We start from the raw sequence: 23,290 nt of genomic DNA, 5'->3' as shown, positions 1-23,290 counted from the left end.
CCAACAATGAGACTCTCAGATACACACACACGAACACGCACACACACACACAGAGACACGATACTCGGACGCACGAAATGCTTGCCGACTTTTATTGTAGTTTACACGTAAATAACTGCTAAATTGTTTATAATTGTATCACACTATACGCCACTAAGTTCACTGATTATTTTAAACTATATTTTAGCTGTTTTATGCAGTTTTTAAGCATAAAAACGCGTCCGAATGCAAGTGAAAAAATATGGCGGCGACTATTGATTTTGCGTGTAACCTATCGAATAGCAAACTCCAGCTATCGAGCAGGTTAGCCGATTATTGCACATGTAAGTAATCACTCGTTACTTTAGCCTTATCTTCATCTTTATCTCTAGTTGTGTCGTCGATGTAAACAAATACGTCTTCCACGTACTCAGCATCAAGTTTTCTAGAGTTTTTATTAATTTTTAGTCACATTTCGAAATGTCGTCGTGGATAACTGGGCTGGCGGACAAGGCTGAAAATATATTGAATAAAATAGACAAGAATGCTGCAACGGCCTTGCATACAGATGCTGCACCTGCCTTAGATGCAATGAAGAAGAGCTTGACCAGCAGCACACAGTCACTAAAGACGACCCTATCACCAGCGAAGCGTCCGAGTAGCAGTAATCTTAGCACGCCCATGTCACTATCGATGGTGAGCAATAGCGCTTCCAGTGTTAAGAGCGAAGGATCACAAGTTGTAACAACAGATCTACGCCAGACGCTGCCCAGCTCTCCCAGTTTTACTGTCAATATGGACAATGACAATGCAATGAACATGGTGGAACTGGGAGCGTTCAAAATTGCACTTAGTGAAATAACATGCGAGCGCGATGATTTAAGGCTGCGTCTGGAAGCACTTAACAATGACACGGAGAACTATGCGCTAAAGGAGCGCGTACAGGAGCTGGAAACATTGTCTACAAACATGGCTGAGGAACGCGATAAGGCTGTGCAGGACCTTAATGAGGCACAAACAGCACACTTGGCTTACGTGCATTCAATTTCAGAGCTGGAAACCAATCTGGCCAAATTGCAGCAGGAGTACATGAGCGCAGCGCACAAGCTACAAATGCAAACAAAGGAAACAGAGCAACAACGTCAAGAGCTGCAGGAATATCGCACAAAGGCGCAACGAGCGTTGCAGGCAAAGGATGCACTTATAGCAGAGCTAAAAGCAAATCCTTTGCCCGATGGCACTGAGTTGACAGCAAAGGATAGCGAGACGCGTTTTCTGCAAATCGAGCAGGATGCATTAAAACAAGAGCTGCAGCATGCCAATGAGGAAATGCAGCAGCTACGCATACAACTGGATGATCATGCGGCACTCGAGCGTCAAAAGGAGCTAGAGCTGGAATCTGCACGTAGACGTGAGCAGACTTTAGCACAGGAGTTGCGCAGCGCACGGGAGCATAATGTGAGCATCGATACAGAGCAACGCATGCTAACACAGGAGCTTGCTTCACTGCGTCAGCAGCTGAGCAATCAAATGGCTGCCGCTGCCACGCGGCTGCAGGAGAAGGAGCGACAATTGCAGCAACAGCGTCAGCAGCTTAGCGAGAGTAACATAATGAGTGCCAAAACCGAATACGAGAATAGACTCAAGGCGCTAACACAATCGCTGGTGGAGAGACAGAGTCTGCTGGAGCGAGTGACTGTGGAACGCAATGCTCTGCGCATGCAGCATGAGAATCTACAGACACAGCTGCAACATAACATAGAGATTGGCCAGCAACAACGTGGCAATGGGCGTGGAGGTCAGCTGCTTTCAAATAGCACAGATGATGGTACTTAATTTACATTCATACATTTATTTGTAATTGATTTTAATGCAACTTTTGTATATTTGCAGTTAAGGCGCAATTTCCATTGTTAATGCATCCCAGTCCATTTGACAATCGCGTTGCACGTCGCGTTAAACGTGCGCTACGCCAAGCTGACTCCGTGGGCATGCGTGTGGGCGCCTTTCTGCGACGTTATCCCATGATGCGCATCTTTATCATACTCTATGTGGCGCTGCTGCATCTGTGGGTTATGTTTGTGCTGCTCTCCACGACACCCAATTGAATGTAACTCTAAAGTTTAACTTTCTTCTGCATGTACATATATATTTTAAAATTTGTATAATATTTATCTGGTAGTGTAATTTACATAAGTTTGCTTTTTGTTTTGTTATATTGGCAAAATTGCGTACACTTTTCGGTGTATAATATATAGAGCTATAAGCTCATTTAAATGTATAGAGAAGAAAAAACAGTTATTCCACTTTACTCGTAACGCTTTGTAAATTCAATAAACATTCACAACTATTTACAAACTACGGCGACGTTAATTTCAAGTAGCTTAATTTTAAGTATTAAGCAAACAACAGACAAAAAATGATTAATCTTTTGCTACATATAGAACGTCAAGTCACAACTTGTATATTGCATATAGGGTATTTAACTATGTAAATCGTTATGAATTTAGCCGCTATTAGTAACAACTATTGTATTTACTAAACTAAGCGTGCCCTGCACATTTGTCATGTGATGTTATGCCATGGACATGGTCATTAGCTTTGCAAATAGAGAGACAGAGAGTGAGCAAAGGGAAGATCAGGAGAGAGCGTGACAAGTTTCATTGTTTATCAGAGGTAAAGGCTTTTGGGGCGATTGGCGTAAAACATGCGCTATATGCCCCGCAAACGTTTATATCAGTCATCGGCGTAGTAGCTAACGTAGACGGCATCGCCGCCGATGCTGACCAGGCATTGACCCTGTAAATCAAAAGGTGTCTTTAATATATATCAGGGATTATTTTGAATCAAACTCACCTGATTCTTGTGCTGGTTATCAAATAAAATCATTTCGGTCAAATAGAAAGAGACCATTGCATTGCCTCCCAGCGAGGCTATATGAGCACGCACCACAGCAAGCATTTCTGTAATAAATCCATGCACAAAGCCGCTAATGCCACCGCATTCGCGTATGGAGGTGCTTTCTCTAATAAAGAAAAAGTTTAGGTTGCCCAAATACTTTTCAATGCGTCCGCCAGGTATAAAGCTAAGCGGCGTCAAATCCACACCATAACGATCTCGCAGTGGAAACTATAAACGAACAATTGAATTAAGTAACTGCTTAGCAATTAAAAATTAATGCTACATACATAACGACCACGTGGCGCTGCGCCTATATTCAATGATTTGGACGATGGCACTGCTGTTGTTAGATTGCCCAAGCGTGAAGGTGATGTTTTGCGCAGTTTAAAGGAGCTCATGCCAAAAGGCGGCACTGCCGTGCTTGTGGGCGTAGGCGTGTCCACCATTTGGTCTTCGTCCAGCGGAAATATATAATCCTCCTCCTGCAGCATGCGCTTGCCATTGAGTTCGGGCTGTGATTGCGCCGCATGCACTGTCGTAGGCAATTGCGTATCATTAAAGCCATTTGCTTGGATTGTTGAAGGCGCACCACGTCGACGATATTTCATTTTATTGGCGTCGCTTAAGCCCATGGCCATGCCAGTAACAAGCAGCTGAATTTGATCCTGCAATAATAAGATTAATTAGCTTTAGCTTTAAGCTTATGTGCAATTATAAACTTGCCGTTTCGGGCAGATCCAGTCTGAAGCGCAGATCGGTTATGGCACAGGGTATCATGGTGCGCAGCTTGAAGTAAATGGTTTGCAAAAGCCTGCAAAGTTAAAATGTTATATAAAGTGCTTAATATTTGTGAATGGCCACGCACCTTTGAAAATGTTTATGGAATCCATTTACATTCTGTCCCACCTCGAGACGTGCACGCCAGACTTGTGTAAACATTTGCAAGTTTTTAACTGCATCGAGTTCCAGCATGCCTGGCACTTGTTGTGTATTCACTACATGGAAGCCCTCAGGCGGATATGGCTCCATTAACAACGATATGATTTCCAAATCTTCTATATCATCCACTTCCAAAACACAAAGTTCCTTATTGCCGCAATTTAAATCGATCTCATTCATTTCCTCATCATCCGAGTCATCAGTGTCCGATTGCTTATCGCCTGCAGCACCACTTGTGGCCAGATCGGGATCCATGCTCTTGAGCTGATAGATTTCCTGATTACGTTCAAAGGTCTCTTGCAGTTTCTTTTGCAGCTCATTGAGCTTTTGCTTGTCCGTCCAGGAATTGCCGGCAACAATTTTGGGCACTTGTGGCACTGGCAACGCGCTTAAGAACAATGCCGTGCCTGTGGCTATTAAAGCTATCATGCGCTCACCTATGGCCACTTGGGTGCGCAGACCAAAAATGGCATTCATGCCCTTTGCTTTGAGCTTGTTGATGAGCACGCGATGCAGCTCGTATTCCAGAAAGGGCAAGCCATCGGAAATTTCTTTGGCATTTAGTTCGGCGCGCAAATCTCGCTTGGCACGCACCACCTGCGCTTGCATAAAACAACCACGTCCGGTCACCTGTATGCGCTCCGGCACCTCCAGCGTGGCTAGCAGCACATCCGGCACACGGCCCTTGCGGCAAATGGCGCACTTCTTCATCTTGACATTAAATGGCACTGAGCTTAGATTATACGGCACATGGCAAATGGCGCAGGCATTGCGTGGCGGATTCGGCGCTGGCAAGCCATAACGTTTGCTGGCCGAGCTATTCGCTGTGCCCACAGAGCCGCTGTCCTTGCTGCCCGTGCCTGCTTCACCCATGCTGCCATTAGCATCGCGCTCCTCCATCGAGTTGGACATGCCGCTGACATTATTGCCAGCCTTGGACATGGCAAAAATATCCGTTTGGGACACAGAACGATTGAAGACCATGTTGATGACAGCAGCTGTGCCCGTGGCAGACAAAACACAAACATCATCGCTGCAAAAGAGGAAGAGCTTAGACTTGATATGATTCGCATAGAATTGATGTGGCTTACGATATTGTTGTGGACTCCGTATAGCCCAGCACTACATTGCAACCCAAGGAGCGTGCATGTGATCGTATTTCCATGCGCAGCTCTGTCCACCAGCTGTCACGCAACTCGGGCTCATCCGGATTGGCAACGCGCTCCAGCAGCTTCACCGAACGCGCAGCTACAGTGGCGCCCAGATGCAGTATAAAGCCGGATGGATACTTGGTCATAGTTAGAAACGGATACTCCAGCATGTCCAGGCTGTCATTCGCTTTGCCCACTGTGGGTGTGGTCAAGCGCATCATGGCTGTGGCAGCCACAAGACGTTCACTTGCCACACATATAGAGTTGCCTATAAAGGTGAAATCATATTATTAATATTATAAAGCAATACAAATTAAGTAGCTGATGATATATGACAAATAAAATATAGATACGACATTAAGGTATATATGTGTATTCAATGTAGACATAGATTGGAATAAGGCGAAACGAAAGAAACTTTTTCGACACTGACATCAAAATACAAAGATTCCAGGATTCCATTTGAAGATTATTAATATAGATGAAACATAAGCCATATAATCCAGTGTTCTGTTTAAAGATTATGTATGTATGTATGTTTGAAAACATATAGCGTGTGTTTTTATGATTATCTGAATAAACATTAATACAAGATATTTATTTTTTAAATTTCTAAACAGCGCAATCTCAATAAAACAGACAGTAATGGTTTGGATATAGCTAACAAAAAGTAAGAGAGTTCGAATTGAAGGTCGAATTATTGAGATTGTGCTGCTCATAAAGTAGAAAGTTTTGACATAAGAGTAACATTTAGACATAAAGTAACTTTGCAGACAGCTAAGAATATTCAGTTCTCAATTGTCTGCTTGACATTATAGTTTATAGCTTCTTTAAAGTTAAGTCGGCATTTGATATAAACAAACAAACACACATACAACAAAAATGAGCAGCAGCTGTAACTACAGCTTGCAATTAGACAGCCAGCCACAGAGAGATGGAATATGTAGAGATAGTTATAGATAAGGCACACATAGAAGGTACAGCGAGCATGGACAACGACTTGAGATAGTGAGAGTGAGTTAGGCTGCAACTACTTACGCTTGCGATGCAATGTGTAGGCAATGCCTGGATGAGGATTTTTATTTGAGAGCGGCGCAAAGAGAGAATATTAGACGAATTACTCATGAGCAGCGAACACACACACGCGCACACACACACGTACAGACGGAGCAGCAGCTCTCACTAGTTACGGCGCCGCCTTTACTTAAACTCTTACTTAGCCTAGGCGTAGGTTTAGCTAGCGCAAGCTCTACATACCTTTTGGTGTAACACTCAGATCGGAGTCGGATGAGCGACGACATATCTCACCCACATCTTTGGTGGGCACCATGGTGGTGGCTGTCGAAGTGGTGGATGTGGAGACGCTATCTGCATTGGCGCCCGACGACGAAATGCCGCTCTTGGAGGGACTGGGTGTAAGTTTTAGGCGATTGTTCACGGGAGACGCAAACTTCTTGGCATTGTTCTCAATATTTGCTATGGTGGTGGGTATGAGCACGCTCTGGCTGCTAGCAGGAGCTGCTGTGACTGCTGCTGCTGCGACTGGCTGCACCTGCTGTTGTTGTTGTTGTTGCTGCAGATCACTGCTGGACCTAGTTGAACGTCGTAGTTGTTGTTGTTGTTGTTGTCGTGGTTGTTCGTTTGGTATGGCAAATGTCGAAACAGAATAGCATGGAGCAAGCAATGATGATTCATTATTGTTGTTACTATGGTTAGTACTATTAGAATTTATATTTACAACATGTTCTAGTTGGGTAAGATTAACTGCGCTATGGACATATTCTGAAAACTGTGCACTAAGATCGATTTCGCTGGGCGTGGGTGTTGAGGGGCAAACGCGCAACACGGGCGCATTTAACAGCAACGTGTTTGGTGGCGCTGCGTTAGCTTCTTGCTCTATAAGTGTTGTTGCTGTGGCAGCAGTGTTGAGGCAACTAAAGCTAGGATTGGACTCATAGCTGGGCAAGTGATTTAACTGCAGCATGGATGCGGAGGCATGCAAATTGCCAGGCTCTGGCCAATTATCATGAGCAGCAGCAGCATCGCTGCTGCATGTTGGCAACTCCGGCTGTGAGCTATAATATGATTTGCGCTCCATTGTAGGCTGCAGTGCAGCAGCGGCCAGCAGAAAGGAGCGTCTGGTTATTAACTGTCCCGACTGACGCCGACTGGGCGGCGACAGATGCATCAATTGCTGCAGGCGACGCGAGAAACTCTTCAGCTCGCCCATGATCGTATGTCGCTTGGGCGTCAAGTCTAGCTGCGATTCGCAGCTCAAGGTTTCGCCTGGTTTTATCCAGTTATCTTGCAAGCACTCATCGTCCTGCTGCTGCTGCAGCTCCTCCTCCTCGCTGTCATCACTGGAGGCCGCGGCTGCTGCACTGTCTATGCCTGTGGCAAGCGTTTCAATTAATGAAAGCTCAGACTCAGACTCCGACGAGTCTATGGAGGAGTAGTCGGACTTACGCTGAAAGGCATCCACCTCCAAGTCCGGCGCTGAGCGCGTGTTCTCCTGATATGTTGGCACTGCCAGCTGACACATTGCGGGTCCGGCGCCCGTATCATCGCTGATGGAACGCTTTATGGCCTGTGACGAGCGCTTGCTCAGCGAGAAGCGCGATCTGCGACGACGTTTGCTCGACGCGCCGCCTCCAAAAATGTTGCTTAGCGACTGTGTGGCTGTCTCTGGTATTTTGGGCTCAATGCGTCGCAATAATGTGGCATACTTTTCACTAAAAACATTGCGCGAGGACATGGTTAGGCGCCGCATGCGATGTCGCAACTTTTTTTCACGCGTGCGCTCACCACGCTCATCCTCTTGCCGCAATAGATTTTGCATAACTTCCGCATCCTCTGTATCACTGCTGCCGCTTTCTAAATAAAACAACGTTGCTGTTGCAGCCGCTACAGTCGGCTGTTTGTAAATATTGAGACGATACTGAGGCGTGCTGCAGCTGGCGCTGCTGCCAAAGCTACAACTGCCGCCGCTGACGCCGCCTCCGCTGCTACTGCAGTTGAGAAAATCTAAATATTTTTGCACTCTATGGTTGAGCGGACGGAACGAGTATTTGGGGTGAGTGGTGGGTGAACGTTTTTTTTACGAGACAACAACAATTTGTAGGCGTGCAATTACAAATTACAAATAAGTACAACAAGGAGCATCAAATTTATACAAGGATGAGCGTTTTAACGAACGAAATTTGTGAACGTTGGAAAGTATAAAAAAACATTCAAGAGAAAAGAATAGAACGCGTTAGAATATGTTTAGAGCTTGGTCACTGTTCGAACTAACTTTTCTCTAGCCAACTTTCGAAAACTTATTGAATGCCTCATTAACAAATTTAGAATTTCGGTTTTCCAACAGTTTTTTCTGTTCCTCTCTTGCATTACTCACTCTTCTATTAGCGCCACATCTGAGCTGTTTGGCTGACTTGTAGATGTGTCCTTGATGAGCGTAACCGCAGTACCCACTCCTCGTGCCACTACGCCCACATCGCCTTCCAGATCGAAGCATTGTGTATAACCTATAACAGCATTGGCGCCCATGTTTATGGCCTTTAAGCCCATTTTGCGTTGCACTTGACCCGACAGCTTGAGGAAGACTACTTGGCGTGCCTCATTGGAAGCACGTGGTGTGCGTATTTTATCAATCCACTGGTATTCCGGATCATCATTGATAACCAGCTCCTCAACAAAGCCATGTATAATCTGCGCCCGATAGCCAAATGGCACACATTGCGCTAAAAACACATTGTTTAGTCAAAAATTGTTTATATGCGCCGGCTGTTGACTTACAGTGAAAGAATGGTATGCCACAGCTGCTCTGACGAAACTTGTTTACATCCGAGAATAGATCCACCTTGACTATAACATTAATTTCGCCGCGTATGCCATGCATTGTATCGAACACAGGTATCCAACCGGATAGCACTGTGCCCTTGCCATGCACTTGCTGTCCCGAGTTTTCCAGACACAATGGATTCAAGCTTATGTTTACTTTGCCAATTGCATCGTTGGCCGAATATGTGTCATAGTCCATGAGCCGGATTTGCAGCGGTTCGTCTTGCAGCTCGGCATCGTCGACCTCGAAGCGAAACCTGCCACAAAAAAATGCCAAATGTCAATAGACGGCATCTATTTATATACATATATTATGTGCATGCGTACCAATCAGTGTTCCATGTTGGATTCAAGCTTTTTCTAAACACTTCAGTTTTATGCTCTTTGTTGGCCAATTTGATTTCCACAAACGCATCTGTCGTTTCGCTGCTCTTGTCCATAACAGGCAGATTGCGCGCAGCCTTTATTTTCACACCCACCTTGCCTGGCATCTTGTCGTCTGCACTACTCTACACAACCATTTATTAATAAAATAACTACTGTTTTGTATAATTTTGTGTTTTTATACACATAGCTGCACACATAAAGCTGGCAAGCAATCGATATTTTATATTATGCGACTATATGCCTTTCGATATATTGCCACACCATCGATTGCGTGCACTATCGTAACGTTAACCATAAAATAAATCGAGTACTCGATGTTCAACAGCTGCACAATGTGTGGCAATGCGCGGTAATTTGAAAAACACTGTGTTATCATTTAAAATATTACTTTTATACGTTAGTTAAAATATTTTTTATATATGGCAGTCCAATTCGTACGTGCATTGCAATCTTTACACTTAACAACTAAAATACATATTATTTTCCAATACAAAAGTCTTTAAAGACGACATCGAGTATATCTTCACAGCTGACATGTCCAGTGATGCGTTCAATGCAACGCACCGCATTACGCAGTTTTTGCGCCGCTATAGCCATGTCCGGATAGACATCTGGCCTGTAATCTAGCAGAAATATCTCTATGTGCTCAATACAACGCTCCAGTTGTTGCCTGTAACGCATGTGTGTAATGCGTGGATGCTCCGCCTGCGGAGTGCCGCACAGCTGTTGTAACATTTGTTCCAGCGAACCTAGAAATTGTGGCAAGTTCTCTGAGTTGACGCAGGACAGAGTCAGCACATTAGCAAGCTGACCAAGTTGTTGCTGTTGCTCGGCTGTCAGCAAGTCTGTCTTGTTGGCCACTAACTGCAAGCGCTTGCCCTGGCATAGTTCCAAAGGTATGTCCAGTTGCTGCAGATAGCTTTCTATATGTCTGGCCAAATCTTCATTATTCTTCACTGCCAGCAAATCTCGCGCATCCGTCAACAATAGAATCAGATCTGATTGCCCTAAGCATTGCTTGGCACGCGCCATGCCCTCCACTTCTATGGAATCTGTAGTATGTTTACGCAAACCTGCCGTGTCTGCAAAGATTACAGGATAGCCACCAAAGTTATGCGTAGTCTCTATAATATCACGCGTAGTGCCCGCTTTCTCGGTAACAATGGACACGGAGCGCTGACAAAGCAAGTTTAAGAGACTACTCTTGCCCACATTGGGTGCACCAATGATGACAGTACGCACGCCATCGCGTAGCAGTTCACCCTGACGCTGATCGTTTAGATGAACGCGTATTTCACGTTTTACTGCTTCCAATTCTCTAGTTAGCTGCAGGATGACGCCCGTCTCGATTTGCTCCTCCTCAGCAAAGTCAATGTAGGCCTCCAGATGAGCGGCACAGCGTATAAGACGCTTACGCCAGCTGTCGTAGAGACGCGCTAATGCGCCAGTGCTTTGCAGCAAAGCCTAAAAAGCATTTAAATATTTAATATATAATGTAATTTATATAGTCCTGCCTTACCTGCTTGCGTTGCGCCTCTGTCTCGGCATGTATCAAGTCAGCCAGTCCCTCCACCTCTGTTAAATCAAGTTTGCCACCGAAAAAAGCGCGCTTGGTAAACTCACCCGGCTGAGCAGGTCTGAGACCAGGTAGCTGACCAAGGGCATCTAGCATAGCAGCTATAACAGCCAAGGAGCCGTGCACTTGGAATTCGCAAGCATCCTCTCCGGTAAATGAAGCCGGACCTGGAAACCATAGCAGCAGTCCTTTGTCAATCATATCTTTGTTCGCAGGATGATAAAATGACTTCAGGTACGCCTGTCTTTGCTTGGGCTCGTACTCCATGTTGTTGACAATGGCACGTAGAGCTTGCTTTGTTTGTGGTCCAGAGACTCTGATGACCGAAACCCCACATTTCACATGTCCGGAACTAAGACTATATATAGTGCAGCCACTGTTGCTGGCATAGCGTCGCCAAACATTGGTAAAACCGTTTGAAACACTTCTCAGTAGCGACATTATCAAAACATTAAAACTATAATGCCAAGCCGCAACAATAACAAAGACAATTGTAATCAGTGTGACCGTTTGCGGAAAACAGCTGATTTTTTGCAAATTCGATAACAATACTTATGGCCATTTGGCGCCAGCTGTTTATGGAGTTGCCAACAAGACATTTGAATTTGAATTTCATTTACTTTTATTAATTTTGAGCTATGTTGAATTTTTTGACAGTTAACGTTTTGTGCGTATTGTTGGTTTTTCAGACTTCCGCTTTGGCTTGTACTCAGTTGACCTGCGTCCTTGTTTGATCTTATTGCCTTGTCGTGTTTCTCGATCTGATTTCTTATCCCTGTGTTTTAGTCGCCGCCAATAGTCAAAATCTCTGGGGCCTTTAATGGGTAAAGTCGGAAGCTTACGGGTAGGACCATCTCTACGACTAGCTAAACATCTTGCAACTCCAATCAAAGCTTTGCCCAGCTGCGTTAGCGCTCTACGATTTATAATCATGATTAAAAACTATTTAAAATATACTTTGCCTAATATTTTAGCATTGTGCTATGAATGCTTTACACGAACTGAATGTGATATATACAAATATATTTTCTGTCAATTGTCAGCTGTTTAATATCAAAAATACAAATCTGACCTACTACTACCAAAATTTTATATTACTTAAATTTTCTGTCACTTAGAACGAAAGGCTGCTGGTAGTCATCTTAATAAAAGAATTGCTTCTGTCGCTCTTGGCCACATTTATCAATAGAATTTTTCGATGGCGATGGCAGAATGTCTGTTCCACGACTATATTTATTGCGGTTAATCATAACCTGGTTATTGTCCCACTGTCTCAGAAAATCTGCAGCTTCGGCGCCCCAAGGCTTTGCCGTATCTGGACGCTCTTCAGCATGGCGCCGGCGCACGGGGTGATTGCTTTCTTCGGGCAGCGCCAGCTTTTTGGGCTGTGGGATTTCAGGGAAGTCTACCCAAGTGCATTCGTAATCGCGGTCCTCGACATCCTTATGCGAATAGTGAGCTTCGTCCAAGCGTTCAATGACTTTCTGCTCGGCTTCAGCCTTCTCTATTGCCGCTTGCCACATTGAGCGACGTTTGCTATCCTCATAGTTTTGCGATTTGAGGCGCTCACGTTGCGTCTCCTCCAGAGTCATTTGACGCGGAGTCACCACTTGAGCTACACGCTTTGCAATGTGACGTGTTTGCGCAGAAGAAATTCTAGCGCTGAGCAGTTCCATGGCACGACCGACCAGCATCTTGGTGCTTCCATTCAGATTTACCATAGTGGATATCATAAATAATTGAAAATCCTTACAATATGAATTTCTGATATTTTTTACAACTATTTAGTTATATGTACCATTTAACATAATATTTTTTTTTGCTTGCTACAAAAACCTAAAAGATTGTGTGTTACCAGAATGAGCTCCAAAAATCTAATGTACATTGTTTAAAATGATGAGTTTATTATTTAAAACTCTAATGACAAAAGCTGTAACGGCTAAGTTGATTTTGAAAAAGGGAAAACATTATAGCAGGACCACTCTAATTTTCTCCTTTTCAATTTCAAAACATTGCCTTTACATATTAATTTGCGTTATGGTAATTGATTTCAATTACACTATGCTACAAAATGCAAATACAGTTTTCTCTCGTTCTGTTGATGCTTGGTCAGCAGATCAGGCAATTAGCGCTGCTATGCAAGACAATACTAATTTATTTCTTGCGACACTCGAGTGGCGCTCAGTTCTGATCTGTTGGCCGCTTGTGCCGGTATGAAGCATATATTATTACCGCTATTGTTGCTGCTGGCAGTGGCACTGGCACTGTGTGGCGCCACCACGAACCGCCTGTTGGGTGCGTCTGTGCAGCGTGTGGCAAATGATTTACTTTCGCGTCGCGTGCGTGCGCTCATATTTCCAAAAAAGTCATCTCTCTTGATAACGGCTGCACTGACAAAAATTATAGTGGGCGGTAGGCCGAGTGGTTTGCAATATACATTTGAATTTGATATGTATGTGCCGCTGCCGGATACAGTAGAGGGCTGGCGACCGAATATACTGCTGGGACCTACCACAAAAAAGCCACGCCCAGCAAGGCGACGCTGGCAGGGCGATTGGCAGCAAAATTTTAATGCTTATAATGGCACGCATTATTCTTCTTATGGGAATAGAAGAGTGGACTATGCTGAGCCTGGACCCTATCAGGCTGCTAATTATGCCAAGTAAGTAACTAACTATATAGTAACTATATATATTTAATGCTTTTGCTTACAGACATGCCAAGCCCAAGCATAATTTCTACAAAAGTCCCTGGCAGCTGACGGAGGAGCATTGGCCACATTATGCACAACAGCAGCAGCAGCAGCATGAGCATTACAATTCTTGGCAACAAGTGCCCAAGTGGAAGCTGCATCGTGGCTACAGAGAACGACGCGAAATCTTTGATCAACTTGAGTCTATGGGGCATTTGTAAGTTTAAGCGCTTTAATTGGAATTAATTGTTAATTAATCTTTTCAAAACAGCTTGCAAATGGACTTTAGATCCTGCATAAAGCGCGCCATGTGCGAGCTGCGCGCAAAGTTTAACGAGCGCCATCATAATGGGCTGCTCATGGAGGATCTGCTGCGCATGATGCTGACGTAAGTTGCTGAGCTATAGCCAAACTACAGTTGCTTATAGACATGTTTTTTAGCGTACCCACAGAGGTAGACGATGAGAAGTACCAACATAGCTGGGATGTGCAGGACTGTGCTCGTTTCTATGCCGTTAGCTGTCCGTATGGGATTGTCGAGTTTCTATCTCAAAGTGTGCACAAAATGAAATCAGAGTAAACTTTGAAGTTCAAATATGAAGCTGACGAGCGAGCCTACATTATACACTTTAGATTAAAGTTTAATGTCTGTGTACATGTACAGATCTTTTCGGACGTTTTAGGCTTAGAAGCAACAAAAAAAATATAAATTTTAGTTTTCCAAATTACATTTTATTTTAAACATGTATAACATGTACAATTGCTTAAGACGTGGCCTATGCCGGTCAAATGTGCTGAATGCAGTGACATTGCAGCGTCTTAAGTCGGGCAAATGCGGCAACAAGAAGGGTGGCAAACCAAAGTGTGGCAAGATTAACTTTACCTGTGGCAAGCCTGAGAATATGGCGCCCATAAAGCCACCGGGCAGTGGTAAGGAAACGAAGCTGCCAAAGCCGCCATCCATCTGGTTGAATCCTTTCTGCGATGAGGATGCGGTCTATTGTCCGTTCAATCCTCGTTTCGATGATATCTACTATGTGGAGTCCGACAAGGCCAAGCGCAAGTACTGGCAAACCTGGGTCTCCTGTCCACCCCTTAAGATGAAAAAGAAGAAGATTTGCTGCTTTCAAAAGCTGAAGCATCCGCCCATGCGCAAGCGCAAGATCAAGCCCGTTACGGCTTGTCCACAGCCCGTAGACTGTGCGAATGAGCGCGATCTGAAATGCAAGAAGCTGAAGCGTCGCTGCCACAGAGCCGGACGCATGCCGCCAGATTGTATACCCACAAAGCGGCCACTAGACTGCACCAAGCCTCTGACGCCATATCCATCGTTCTCAGAGTGCACGCGCATGAAGCCCGGCGCACTGCCGCTGAGCGAGTGCATCTGCTGGCGCACTCCCATGCTCTGCGAGGCTTGGGCGGAGTGGCGCAAACGCTCCATGGCCAAGGTCCATGGCAAGTAATCCAGTAAATACACAGTTTGCTAATGCTAAGTAAAAAATAAACACTCCAAAACGTAAATTATCAATTGGCGATGAAATTTATAAAATTTAATAATTTTTACTTAATTTCTGTATTTTACATTAAACCTTGTACTTTTACGATGAATGAGTAAAAAAAATTACTTTGTTTCATTTAGAACGTCATCTTGGTTACATGCGCCAGCCAGCTCCAAACCTTGGGACTGCAATCCTTGTAGGTTCTCAGGCAATCGGCGCCTGCTCGCCCCGCGTCTCGCGCATTCAGATACTTTTCGGCTACATTATGCACAGTGGGTCTGTTTTTAAAAGTGGGCAGCATTATAATAATTATATTTTCAAATGCTTGCTACTCACATAAGCAGCGCATTAAGCATCTCGCTGAACACATTGCTGTTCTCGAATGGCAGCTGAGAGATTTCGCAAATGCCGCGCAGCAAACAGACGGCGCCCAGTTCGCTGCCCGCTACTCTGTGTGGCAAGCAAAGTTAGTTGCATGCAAGCGCATGTAGCATGTGGTATACTTACTGCTGCATGCCTATTTCTATGGCATCATAGAGCCAGCTACGCGTTTCATCGCGATGCAGCGTGGCCTGCAGATCCTTGCGCAGCTCGCGTGCCGTCGACACAAAGGTGGTGGTGTTCCAAAAGCTCCACCAGTAGATGGGTATGGTGGTGGGCACATATTGATTTTGTAGATTATAAAAGAACCAAAAATTGTGATTCTTATTCGGCAGCTTAACGGGATGTGCCACGCTGGCGACAAACTGCACGAGATTACAAAAAGCTGCAGCTTATTAGGTACTTAAGGATTTCACTCGCAGCTTACCTTAACTACGCCCTGGCCATTGAAAATGGCCACTCGCTTGGCTCGACTTAGTTTGACAGGCTGTGGCAGGCTGCCGTTAACATTGCCGCTTGGCTGCAAGCTATGTGTGTTGCCTGCCACAAAACTAACAGCCAGCAACAGCAACAGCAGCAGCGATGGCAGCAACACGCTGCAGATTCGTTGATCTTGTGCTTCTTGCATGGTGTTCACTAATCTGAGCAGCTGCCGCTGTAAACTGCGAATGGGCTTAAGACAGTCAACATTGGAAATGTGTGCTTAAGAAATTGACAGCTAAGCTACACTACAGTTAATAAAGTTGTTAGAACAAGCGTGTCCCAAAATATACAAAAGATTTGTAGCTGCAATAAATAACTAAACTTTGTTTAAATATAAATAAATGCCCAGCAGCGTTTATTTTGTATGCCCGCATTTTTGCAGTGTATTTAAAATTGGCTCAATGCACGTGTCTGTTTATCTTGCTCTAAACAGTATCTAACTAATTAATTGTTCTTCAACTGTTTAGCACAGAGTCACGCAGTTATGCGTATAGTTGACCTATTTATAGCTTTTATTTTAGTGCTCTGCAGTTCTAATTGGTTCTCACGCTTGGCTCGACTCATTAACAGTTTTGGTTAGTTGCAGACCCAAATAAACAAACTGAGCTGCCAATCCACTGAGCTTCAGCACCCAAATGTGTCACTCGAAGCAGCAGAACCTCAACACTTGCCAAGCCATGCGTTTGTTGCTGATCTTCAGTTTGCTGCTGATTGGCAGCATACATGGCTATCTGTTGTTTCCCGCATCGACGGTGCTGCAGTTGACCTCAAGCATGTCGGTGCCCATGGATTTGCCCAAGCGTGTGGTGTTCATGGATTTGGGCTTTCAAATGAACTACAATCTGCCCTTTGAGCTGGCTTCGTTCTATAATCCGGCCATATGGGCTAATGCCTACGAGCGGCGTCACAAGCGTCAGTCGTTGAATTATACTGCAGCAACAACTAATTGGCAGCCAAATGATTATACTGCTGGTGAGCTGTATGCAGCGCTGGAGCAGCAGCTGCAAGATTATGGCTTCCATAGCAGCTGCCTGCTGCGCTGCGTCTGCGAGTTGGCGCTGCATCCATTTGCCGACAATCAAAGTCTGTTGGTGCAGATTATTAACTTGCTGCTAACGTAAGTGTGTTTAAACAAATGAAATACAAGTTTATAACAATTTGAATTGCAGACCTTCGCAACATGAGGGCTTTGCGGCTCATGAGCATGCAGCGCAGCAGCGTTTTGAGCAGGCGGAACGCTTGGGCTTTATGGGTGGCGACTGTCAACGCGCCTATGCCAAGTGTGAGTTGGATATACTTGGCTTTATTAGCAGATTAGTCAGCTGAGATTTATGGCAGCATATGGGGGGTAAGCATAAGCTTGAACTGAACTTTTGGGCGGGCAATACTTTGGTATAAAAATTCTATATACTCAACCAAGCAATTAAATTAATAAAAAACACACTTTAATAATAGCCAATCATTTATTATTTGCGCAATTACCAGCACTGCCATTAAATAAAGCCAACTGCATATTTATGCAAATTGTAGCTTTATATTCAGCTGATTAATTTGCTGATGGCACTTAGAAAATCCACAGCACAGTGTGGATACAGCTGCGCACAGTTCGCGCCCAAAAATCCTTGCTGCTCCGCCTGCTCATAGACCTCGCGATAGAGCGTCTCATGTGCGCCAAACGCTTCATGCATTGATGGACTGCAATAAATGTACAAATTAATAGCTAATAGTAGTGACTGTTGTGTAGCTTACGTTAGTGTAAAGCTGAGCAGCGCTGTCAGCATATTCTGCTGCTGCTCGTGGAAGGGATGCCGCGCCAGCTCGCAAACGCTGCGCAGCAGGCAGCTCTCATCGAAGCCATAGCGCGTCAGCATATGCTCCATGCTCTCGTAGAGTTCACCTGCCGTCAAATCACTGGGATGCACATCGCCTGACGCCTGTGGCAAGTACTTTTGCTGCTGCTGCTGCAGCTGCCGCTGCTGACGGCTGTGGCGTCTGTCGAACTGATCCTCCCATATTTTGCTGGCATAAAAGCTCGACGGCTGAAAGGGCAGATTGTAGTTCATTTGCATGCCCCAGTCCCAGAAAAGTTTGCGCTGCGGTATTACAACAGGCGCGGAGAAACAAGCCGTTATTTGATACACTGAAGAGGTGGGAAAAAATAGCGGTAAGTCCGCCCTGCAGACGGCTGTGCCTAGCGCCCACAGCACGTAAATCAAAATCATGCGCCGCGTAAACATTGCGTATAGTGTATGGGAAACTAAAACTGAAACTAAAATGGCTTCAAGCTGTAACAAAATCAAATTCTGCGGCAACGGCAAGCACAACGCATGCTGCTAATTAATGCTCGCTAATTAGACGCATGTTACAAGTGAAAATTACGCGTTTATTTACTACTACTACTGCTAGGCAGATATGACATTGCTAACGAGTCGCAAAATATCGTGCTGACAATGCGCATACAACTGAGCACAGTCCTTGCCAAGGAAGCCATCCAACTCCGCCTGCTCATAGACCTCTCTATACAGCTGTTCGCTGTCCAAAAAGCCATCATGTTGTGTGGGACTGTAAAGATAAGTGCAGATGAACATTTAAATTAAAGATTACGTATCCGCAACTAAGATTTATGTATGCAAATTTGTACTATGCAAATAAATCAGACTGAAGCAAACAAGAAATATAACAAAATTCCTATCTAATACGTTATTATTGTTATCAACCAAAAGCTTAGTTTGACTCTTATTTTAAATTCAATCTCAATTTTTATTTATGAAGTCCTTTAGCTTGGCAACCAAAGCTAAAACTAAAATGTCTTGAAGCTATTTTCTATTCTAATTAACGTCAATGCACTTACCTGAGTATAAATGTTACAATGTCGCTTAACAAGTGCGAATGATTGTCATCAAAGGGCTGCGCTGCCAGCTCACAAACGCTGCGGAGCAGACAAGTGTCATGGAAGCCATAGCCCGTCAAGGCATCTTCAATAGCTGCATAGAGCTCGCCCGCTGAAATATCCTTGGGATGCATTTGAGTGTCGACATCATAGCCATACTTAGCATAGAAGTCCGGCTGGTTATGCTCTAAACGCGGCAGCTCACGTTTGGTGTGATAGTTGGCAAAGCCTGGCCAGATGGGAATGCTATAGAAGGAGCTCAGATTGTGTGGCAGGTCATAGCCAATGGCAAAGCACCAATCGACAAGTATGCGGCGTTCGGGAAAGAACTCAGCCACAGGCACAGACACCGAAGAAGTGAGCTGCAAATTTGGAAGTCAGTTAAAGTTGCTGTTTGCTTGAGCGGCACAACTTACACCCAGACTTGTGGAAGCGGGATATAGCAAACAATTTGTGTTTATAGCAAACAAAATCAATATAGCAACAAAATAAAACTGTAACATGCTTAACATTAAGTCGCACTCTGCGCTGCTTGAAGCTCAGACACAAACTGAGCTTGTTAAGCTGCCCCAAAATGGAGTTGACTTTATGCATAAAGTCAAGTCAAATACAAATCAAGTCATCAATCAATAAATCAGTTTCAATATTTGTGCAAGCTATTTACAGTCAAGTTGACTAAAGTCTGGGCTACAATTGTAGCACTTGAGCAGCTCATGCCGCAGCACAAAGATGCTGCCAGTCAAGCTTATTGTATTATTAACGCTGCTCAGCTGCGGCGTGGCAACTAAAACGCAATTAAAACCCGCCGTAGAACGCGTGTTTGGGCGTCGCAAACGTGCCATTATATTTCCGCCGGGCTCGTTTGTTAAGTTTACTTTAAACTTTGGCAAAGGCTTGTTGTCGCGTTATCCGCGCGGCATTAGCTTCAATTTGGAGGAGGCTGTCTACTATCCCATACCAGGCACGCGCGATGATTTATATCCCAAGCGTTTTCGGCCCAAGAGCACAGCCAAGCCAGCAAGAACGCCAGCTACAACTTTTGTGTATATACCAGGCACAGATTGGCGCTTCAAGGCGCAAGTTGTTTCAAAGCCCAAGCCAAGGCCGCTCAAGACGCAGCGCATTGATGAGCTGAGCCATGCCAATCCGTACAAGTGGCAAAAGTGGTCGCAATATGGCGCACAATGGGCAACAACAAGCAGAGCGTACTACAAAAAGAAGTGGACTACACCTGCGCCCAAATGGACAGCAGCTTGGACACAAAGCTACGCCAAGTACAAGCCAACTGGGAATTGGCGTCACTATGCTGCGCATCGCGATCGTCGTGATCTCTTTGCACACTTTGCTGGTCTGAGCGAACTGTGAGTTGCACCAAAGTTGCTAAAATCCTTTACTTATGCTCCATTTCTATAGCTTTGGCATCGATGTCAAGTCCTGCATACTGCGCACCATTTGCGATGCAAAGCGTTTGCTTTTGCCCACTGGCTACTCCATGCTGCAGGATATGCTGCGCCTCGTCTTTACGTAAGTAGCCAAACACTTAATGATTAACAATCAACTATAGCTTGTCTATAGCTTGCCGCGTCTGGATGGCCTGGAGGATGAGTACACGCGCATGATGAGTCAAGATGCCGACACCTGTGCGCTGCATTTGAACAGCAAATGTAATATGAACCTGTTAATTTGGCTATTAAGCGGTAGACTAGACCATAAATGAAATAAATGCCAATTATGCAGACAAGCGTTTAATTGATTGGGGGGGTAGCAAAATAAATGGTTTCAATTTCACTCATTCAGTTTCAATTTCAATTATAATTATTCACATTAAATTGCTACAAGTTAAGTGCATTTCATTTCGTAGAAAACAAATATTTAGTTAGAACAGCAAATTGACTAGAACTAAAAATGCAAAATAATGAAACGACTTGTGTTAATTAATTTTGCAGCAACAATTTACTGCAGCGACTAGAGAAGTAAAGCGCTGTTGGAAATAAATAAATAAAATGGAGCGCATGGAATAACAATAAATTCTACTACATATTTATAACTAGCATTGCTCCAATTTTGAATTTATAGGTCAGCAGTGTTTTTTATTTGTTAAAGAATTCACACCCCAAGCAATTGTTAAGTAAATTGTGACAAATTCAAATTGATAGATTGAACTGATTGTCGAACAACTCAATCAGTCATTACTTGATCATGCGCTGCTTGCTACTGCTCGGACTTTTGCTGCCCACCGTGCTGGGAAATCGCAGCGAGCTTAGGCCTGCCCTGGAGCGCGTGTTTTCGCGTCAAAAGCGTTTTGTGCTGTTTCCCAAGGGCTCGAATTTGAAATTTACAGGCTCAATAAGCAAAGGTTTGCTGTCAAAGTTTCCCAAAGGCATCAATATGAATATAGAGCAGGCTGTCTACTATCCGGTGCCCTCGAGTCGCGAAGATGTTTATCCCAAACGCTTTCGACCCAGAACAACAACAACACCACAGCCGCTGACCACAACTGAGCCGCTATTTGTTTGGATTCCTGGCACTGATTGGCGCTTCAAGGCAACGCCTGTCAAGAAGCCTATGCCGCTGCGTCTGCATGCGCAGCAGCGCATAGACTATAGGCCAAGTAAGCAGCAGCAGCAAAAGTGGGCAAGCTATGGCCAGCGTTATGGCAATTGGACTAGCAAGCAAAAATATGCGCAGCGCTGGCAAAAGTGGAGCACGCCAGCGCCCAAATGGCAGCAGCAGCATAACAAGCGCTGGTATCGTGCAGCAGATGCCACAGACTATGCTGCAAGCAACGATGAGGACTTGGAGCACTTGCGGCAAACGCCACATTATCATGGCTATAGGGATCGGCGGCAGCTATTCGAGCATTGGAGTGCGTTCAGCAAGCTGTGGGTGCCACCTCAAACTTAAAGACTACATAGAGCTTACGCGTTTATTTTCATTGCAGGCTAGGCTTTGATACCAAGTCCTGCATACTGCGCGCTATATGTGATAGCAAGCGCTTGTTGCTGCCACCAGGTTACTCCATGCTGCAGGACATACTGCGTCTAATCTTTACGTAAGTAAGCAGATATTTGCATAGCATTAACTTAAGTTTAAAATGTTGCAGGCTGCCTACTGTATCTGGCGTGCAGGATGACTACAGTCGGCTAATGCACATGAGTCCAGAGCAGTGTGATCAACGCTTTAGACAGCAGTGTAAACTGGATTTGCTAGCTTGGCTGCTGCTGGGACAAAGTCATTAAATAAAGCGGTAAACAAACAAGCTTGGACGGCAGTTTTATTGTATAAAAGGTGCATCCCATATGGAATGCTTGCATTCGGCATAAAGCGCAGCGCAGTCGCCTGCATGTGCATGCGCCTTGTCATAGCGCGTATCTCTATAGGCTACCGGTTCGTTATCTAAAGCTTCAGGTATGGTAAAGACAGCGCGCATAAGCTCAGCGGCAAAGCTGCCAGGCTGCTGCTGCTGTGACTTTTGTCCAGTTTCGCACAAAGTGCGCAGCACGCACTGATGTCCATTGTGGCCACGTCTATAAGAAATTAATTGCAGTTGTCACCAACTCGTGTGTGTGCCAACTTACTTGTCCAAATAACGCTCAATGCGCTCGTACAGACTCTGGCGACTATTGCGATGATATTTGATTTGTATGCCCTCCAGTCGTGTTAGCTGCTCATCTGTGGCATGCTCCAGACCGCTGCGGCGCTGACGTCTATGCGGCTGTTGCACATCGGGCAAACTGCGTTTGCCAAATACCGGATAGATCTTGTGCGTGCGTCTTATGGGCTTGGCATAGTAGCTATTGCTGGGGCGTTGCGCATTTTTGAAGCTGCAAGGCATTGAATTGAGTTAAGGCAAGCAAGCTGAAAACAGTTCAACTTACTGCGTTGGCAGCGCCCAGTAAGGATAACGCGTAGGCTGTGCTTTGCTCATAGGTTGCTGCCACTGCTTAAAAGGCTGCTGCTTGCTGCTGCTGTAGTAATAATTATCCTTGCGTCTAGCGGGCTTAGCTGGCCTGCCTCTATAGTAGCTATTGCTGTACTGATAAACTGGATGCATGGGTGTGCGATATACTGGCACATTGCTATAATAGGAATTGCCAGCGGGCGACAAGTTTATATAGTTGGGGGTCGTTGCATTGGGCTTGGCATCCACATAGGTTATGTTGCCCGCAGTATCATTGCGACTAATATCGATGGTGCCATCTTCAAGTTTATTAAAAAGATCCTCCAGCGCTTCACTTGGCGGCTTGCTGGGCAGCTCCCAAGCCAGCGCAACGGTTATGCCCAACACCAAATAATTTGTATAGTCCACCACGCAAATAATTTCATCGAATACTAGCAAAGCAATTAAATCACTCTGAGCCGCCTTTGTTTTGGTTTTCAAATTTGTTGCTTACCCATTTGAAAGGAACTGCCTTCCGGAAATACCAAATAGCGTCGCTTTCTGGAAAGCACGTCCTGTCTGCCACTTTCCACTGCATTGCGTTGCGTTTCATTCAGCTTCGCCTCGATGAGCTGCTGCAAATTATCGCTGGCTTTGTCTACGGGCAAGAGCTGTTGTCCGCCTGTTGCGGG

General features: G+C 44.9%; 13 protein-coding genes across 17 annotated transcripts; 6 read left to right on the top strand and 7 right to left on the bottom strand.

Annotated features, from left to right (window-relative positions):
- Window positions 1-243: 243 nt before the first annotated feature.
- On the top strand, window positions 244-2,116 carry LOC108603376 (golgin-84). Its single transcript, XM_017992144.1, has 3 exons — window positions 244-323; window positions 448-1,807; window positions 1,873-2,116. Exons 2-3 carry the CDS (start codon window positions 460-462, stop codon window positions 2,085-2,087), a joined length of 1,563 nt encoding a protein of 520 aa, XP_017847633.1. The 5' UTR covers window positions 244-323; window positions 448-459; the 3' UTR covers window positions 2,088-2,116.
- A 571-nt stretch (window positions 2,117-2,687) lies between these two features.
- Window positions 2,688-9,435, bottom strand: LOC108603375 (C2 domain-containing protein 5). Of its 5 annotated transcripts, XM_033294178.1 has the most exons (12): window positions 9,138-9,435; window positions 8,766-9,067; window positions 8,365-8,710; window positions 7,437-8,011; window positions 6,228-7,361; window positions 6,009-6,035; window positions 4,911-5,238; window positions 3,746-4,852; window positions 3,604-3,691; window positions 3,168-3,545; window positions 2,836-3,108; window positions 2,688-2,778 (listed from the first exon to the last, which is right to left on the bottom strand). In XM_033294178.1, the coding sequence occupies exons 1-12, from the start codon at window positions 9,299-9,301 to the stop codon at window positions 2,716-2,718; spliced, it is 4,785 nt and encodes a 1,594-aa protein (XP_033150069.1). In that variant the 5' UTR covers window positions 9,302-9,435; the 3' UTR covers window positions 2,688-2,715. The 5 variants fall into 5 exon arrangements, with proteins under 5 accessions (XP_033150069.1, XP_033150068.1, XP_033150070.1 ...); XM_033294177.1 differs by having other exon boundaries at window positions 6,228-8,011; XM_033294179.1 differs by lacking the exon at window positions 7,437-8,011 and having other exon boundaries at window positions 6,228-6,562; window positions 9,138-9,426.
- A 163-nt stretch (window positions 9,436-9,598) lies between these two features.
- Window positions 9,599-11,696, bottom strand: LOC108604739 (tRNA modification GTPase GTPBP3, mitochondrial). Its single transcript, XM_017994321.2, has 2 exons — window positions 10,717-11,696; window positions 9,599-10,661 (listed from the first exon to the last, which is right to left on the bottom strand). The coding sequence occupies exons 1-2, from the start codon at window positions 11,212-11,214 to the stop codon at window positions 9,675-9,677; spliced, it is 1,485 nt and encodes a 494-aa protein (XP_017849810.1). The 5' UTR covers window positions 11,215-11,696; the 3' UTR covers window positions 9,599-9,674.
- A 98-nt stretch (window positions 11,697-11,794) lies between these two features.
- On the bottom strand, window positions 11,795-12,635 carry LOC108604740. Its single transcript, XM_017994323.2, has one exon. It carries the CDS (start codon window positions 12,504-12,506, stop codon window positions 11,916-11,918), a length of 591 nt encoding a protein of 196 aa, XP_017849812.1. The 5' UTR covers window positions 12,507-12,635; the 3' UTR covers window positions 11,795-11,915.
- A 351-nt stretch (window positions 12,636-12,986) lies between these two features.
- Window positions 12,987-14,045, top strand: LOC108601516. Its single transcript, XM_017989416.1, has 4 exons — window positions 12,987-13,435; window positions 13,488-13,682; window positions 13,737-13,853; window positions 13,907-14,045. Exons 1-4 carry the CDS (start codon window positions 12,987-12,989, stop codon window positions 14,043-14,045), a joined length of 900 nt encoding a protein of 299 aa, XP_017844905.1.
- A 68-nt stretch (window positions 14,046-14,113) lies between these two features.
- Window positions 14,114-14,986, top strand: LOC108602333. Its single transcript, XM_017990423.2, has one exon. It carries the CDS (start codon window positions 14,209-14,211, stop codon window positions 14,926-14,928), a length of 720 nt encoding a protein of 239 aa, XP_017845912.1. The 5' UTR covers window positions 14,114-14,208; the 3' UTR covers window positions 14,929-14,986.
- A 114-nt stretch (window positions 14,987-15,100) lies between these two features.
- On the bottom strand, window positions 15,101-15,973 carry LOC108601517. The gene is made up of 4 exons (XM_017989417.1): window positions 15,773-15,973; window positions 15,472-15,710; window positions 15,301-15,414; window positions 15,101-15,242 (listed from the first exon to the last, which is right to left on the bottom strand). Exons 1-4 carry the CDS (start codon window positions 15,971-15,973, stop codon window positions 15,101-15,103), a joined length of 696 nt encoding a protein of 231 aa, XP_017844906.1.
- A 490-nt stretch (window positions 15,974-16,463) lies between these two features.
- LOC108601518 lies at window positions 16,464-17,154 on the top strand. The gene is made up of 2 exons (XM_017989418.1): window positions 16,464-16,945; window positions 16,998-17,154. Exons 1-2 carry the CDS (start codon window positions 16,464-16,466, stop codon window positions 17,152-17,154), a joined length of 639 nt encoding a protein of 212 aa, XP_017844907.1.
- A 212-nt stretch (window positions 17,155-17,366) lies between these two features.
- Window positions 17,367-18,065, bottom strand: LOC108601519. Its single transcript, XM_017989419.1, has 2 exons — window positions 17,578-18,065; window positions 17,367-17,523 (listed from the first exon to the last, which is right to left on the bottom strand). Exons 1-2 carry the CDS (start codon window positions 18,063-18,065, stop codon window positions 17,367-17,369), a joined length of 645 nt encoding a protein of 214 aa, XP_017844908.1.
- A 165-nt stretch (window positions 18,066-18,230) lies between these two features.
- Window positions 18,231-19,191, bottom strand: LOC108601520 (the record flags this gene model as incomplete). Its single annotated transcript, XM_017989420.1, has 3 exons — window positions 18,231-18,390; window positions 18,680-19,080; window positions 19,135-19,191. Coding segments are annotated over 3 exons (618 nt in total), but the record flags the coding sequence as incomplete, so codon positions are not given.
- A 256-nt stretch (window positions 19,192-19,447) lies between these two features.
- LOC108601521 lies at window positions 19,448-20,435 on the top strand. The gene is made up of 3 exons (XM_017989421.1): window positions 19,448-20,079; window positions 20,132-20,242; window positions 20,294-20,435. Exons 1-3 carry the CDS (start codon window positions 19,448-19,450, stop codon window positions 20,433-20,435), a joined length of 885 nt encoding a protein of 294 aa, XP_017844910.1.
- A 482-nt stretch (window positions 20,436-20,917) lies between these two features.
- LOC108601522 lies at window positions 20,918-21,957 on the top strand. Its single transcript, XM_017989422.1, has 3 exons — window positions 20,918-21,600; window positions 21,660-21,770; window positions 21,822-21,957. The coding sequence occupies exons 1-3, from the start codon at window positions 20,918-20,920 to the stop codon at window positions 21,955-21,957; spliced, it is 930 nt and encodes a 309-aa protein (XP_017844911.1).
- Window positions 21,958-21,974: 17 nt separating this feature from the next.
- Window positions 21,975-23,135, bottom strand: LOC108601524. Its single transcript, XM_017989423.2, has 4 exons — window positions 23,113-23,135; window positions 22,597-23,050; window positions 22,297-22,542; window positions 21,975-22,245 (listed from the first exon to the last, which is right to left on the bottom strand). Exons 1-4 carry the CDS (start codon window positions 23,114-23,116, stop codon window positions 21,993-21,995), a joined length of 957 nt encoding a protein of 318 aa, XP_017844912.2. The 5' UTR covers window positions 23,117-23,135; the 3' UTR covers window positions 21,975-21,992.
- Window positions 23,136-23,290: the final 155 nt, after the last annotated feature.

Source organism: Drosophila busckii, chromosome 3R (assembly GCF_011750605.1).
Source record: "Drosophila busckii strain San Diego stock center, stock number 13000-0081.31 chromosome 3R, ASM1175060v1, whole genome shotgun sequence".
Taxonomy (NCBI): Eukaryota; Metazoa; Arthropoda; class Insecta; order Diptera; family Drosophilidae; genus Drosophila; species Drosophila busckii.
Note: the sequence above shows the minus strand (reverse complement) of the source record. Positions and strands in the feature narration are given on the sequence as shown.

What these genes read in the sequence shown, in the direction of transcription:
- LOC108603375 (XM_033294177.1), bottom strand. Translation starts at nt 9,301, where the DNA reads ATGCCAGGCAAGGTGGGTGTGAAAATAAAGGCTGCGCGCAATCTGCCT. An exon ending in CCAACATGGAACACTGATTG is followed by an intron (nt 9,068 to 9,137) that starts GTACGCATGCAC and finishes TTTTTGTGGCAG; the next exon opens with GTTTCGCTTCGAGGTCGACG. An exon ending in GACTGGATCTGCCCGAAACG is followed by an intron (nt 3,546 to 3,603) that starts GCAAGTTTATAA and finishes TTATTATTGCAG; the next exon opens with GATCAAATTCAGCTGCTTGT.
- LOC108601518 (XM_017989418.1), top strand. Translation starts at nt 16,464, where the DNA reads ATGTGTCACTCGAAGCAGCAGAACCTCAACACTTGCCAAGCCATGCGT. An exon ending in ATTATTAACTTGCTGCTAAC is followed by an intron (nt 16,946 to 16,997) that starts GTAAGTGTGTTT and finishes TTTGAATTGCAG; the next exon opens with ACCTTCGCAACATGAGGGCT.
- LOC108602333 (XM_017990423.2), top strand. Translation starts at nt 14,209, where the DNA reads ATGTATAACATGTACAATTGCTTAAGACGTGGCCTATGCCGGTCAAAT.
- LOC108601517 (XM_017989417.1), bottom strand. Translation starts at nt 15,973, where the DNA reads ATGCAAGAAGCACAAGATCAACGAATCTGCAGCGTGTTGCTGCCATCG. An exon ending in ATGGCCAGGGCGTAGTTAAG is followed by an intron (nt 15,711 to 15,772) that starts GTAAGCTGCGAG and finishes AATCTCGTGCAG; the next exon opens with TTTGTCGCCAGCGTGGCACA. An exon ending in ATGCTTAATGCGCTGCTTAT is followed by an intron (nt 15,243 to 15,300) that starts GTGAGTAGCAAG and finishes TTTTAAAAACAG; the next exon opens with ACCCACTGTGCATAATGTAG.
- LOC108601522 (XM_017989422.1), top strand. Translation starts at nt 20,918, where the DNA reads ATGCGCTGCTTGCTACTGCTCGGACTTTTGCTGCCCACCGTGCTGGGA. An exon ending in TGGAGTGCGTTCAGCAAGCT is followed by an intron (nt 21,601 to 21,659) that starts GTGGGTGCCACC and finishes TTTTCATTGCAG; the next exon opens with GCTAGGCTTTGATACCAAGT. An exon ending in ATACTGCGTCTAATCTTTAC is followed by an intron (nt 21,771 to 21,821) that starts GTAAGTAAGCAG and finishes AAAATGTTGCAG; the next exon opens with GCTGCCTACTGTATCTGGCG.
- LOC108604740 (XM_017994323.2), bottom strand. Translation starts at nt 12,506, where the DNA reads ATGATATCCACTATGGTAAATCTGAATGGAAGCACCAAGATGCTGGTC.
- LOC108604739 (XM_017994321.2), bottom strand. Translation starts at nt 11,214, where the DNA reads ATGTCGCTACTGAGAAGTGTTTCAAACGGTTTTACCAATGTTTGGCGA. An exon ending in CAGAGGCGCAACGCAAGCAG is followed by an intron (nt 10,662 to 10,716) that starts GTAAGGCAGGAC and finishes AATGCTTTTTAG; the next exon opens with GCTTTGCTGCAAAGCACTGG.
- LOC108601524 (XM_017989423.2), bottom strand. An exon ending in TACTGGGCGCTGCCAACGCA is followed by an intron (nt 22,543 to 22,596) that starts GTAAGTTGAACT and finishes AATGCCTTGCAG; the next exon opens with CTTCAAAAATGCGCAACGCC. An exon ending in ATTGAGCGTTATTTGGACAA is followed by an intron (nt 22,246 to 22,296) that starts GTAAGTTGGCAC and finishes AATTTCTTATAG; the next exon opens with ACGTGGCCACAATGGACATC.
- LOC108601519 (XM_017989419.1), bottom strand. Translation starts at nt 18,065, where the DNA reads ATGTTTACGCGGCGCATGATTTTGATTTACGTGCTGTGGGCGCTAGGC. An exon ending in CTGCTCAGCTTTACACTAAC is followed by an intron (nt 17,524 to 17,577) that starts GTAAGCTACACA and finishes CATTTATTGCAG; the next exon opens with TCCATCAATGCATGAAGCGT.
- LOC108601521 (XM_017989421.1), top strand. Translation starts at nt 19,448, where the DNA reads ATGCTGCCAGTCAAGCTTATTGTATTATTAACGCTGCTCAGCTGCGGC. An exon ending in TTTGCTGGTCTGAGCGAACT is followed by an intron (nt 20,080 to 20,131) that starts GTGAGTTGCACC and finishes CCATTTCTATAG; the next exon opens with CTTTGGCATCGATGTCAAGT. An exon ending in ATGCTGCGCCTCGTCTTTAC is followed by an intron (nt 20,243 to 20,293) that starts GTAAGTAGCCAA and finishes GCTTGTCTATAG; the next exon opens with CTTGCCGCGTCTGGATGGCC.
- LOC108603376 (XM_017992144.1), top strand. Translation starts at nt 460, where the DNA reads ATGTCGTCGTGGATAACTGGGCTGGCGGACAAGGCTGAAAATATATTG. An exon ending in TTCAAATAGCACAGATGATG is followed by an intron (nt 1,808 to 1,872) that starts GTACTTAATTTA and finishes GTATATTTGCAG; the next exon opens with TTAAGGCGCAATTTCCATTG.
- LOC108601516 (XM_017989416.1), top strand. Translation starts at nt 12,987, where the DNA reads ATGAAGCATATATTATTACCGCTATTGTTGCTGCTGGCAGTGGCACTG. An exon ending in CTTGAGTCTATGGGGCATTT is followed by an intron (nt 13,683 to 13,736) that starts GTAAGTTTAAGC and finishes TTTTCAAAACAG; the next exon opens with CTTGCAAATGGACTTTAGAT. An exon ending in CTGCTGCGCATGATGCTGAC is followed by an intron (nt 13,854 to 13,906) that starts GTAAGTTGCTGA and finishes CATGTTTTTTAG; the next exon opens with CGTACCCACAGAGGTAGACG.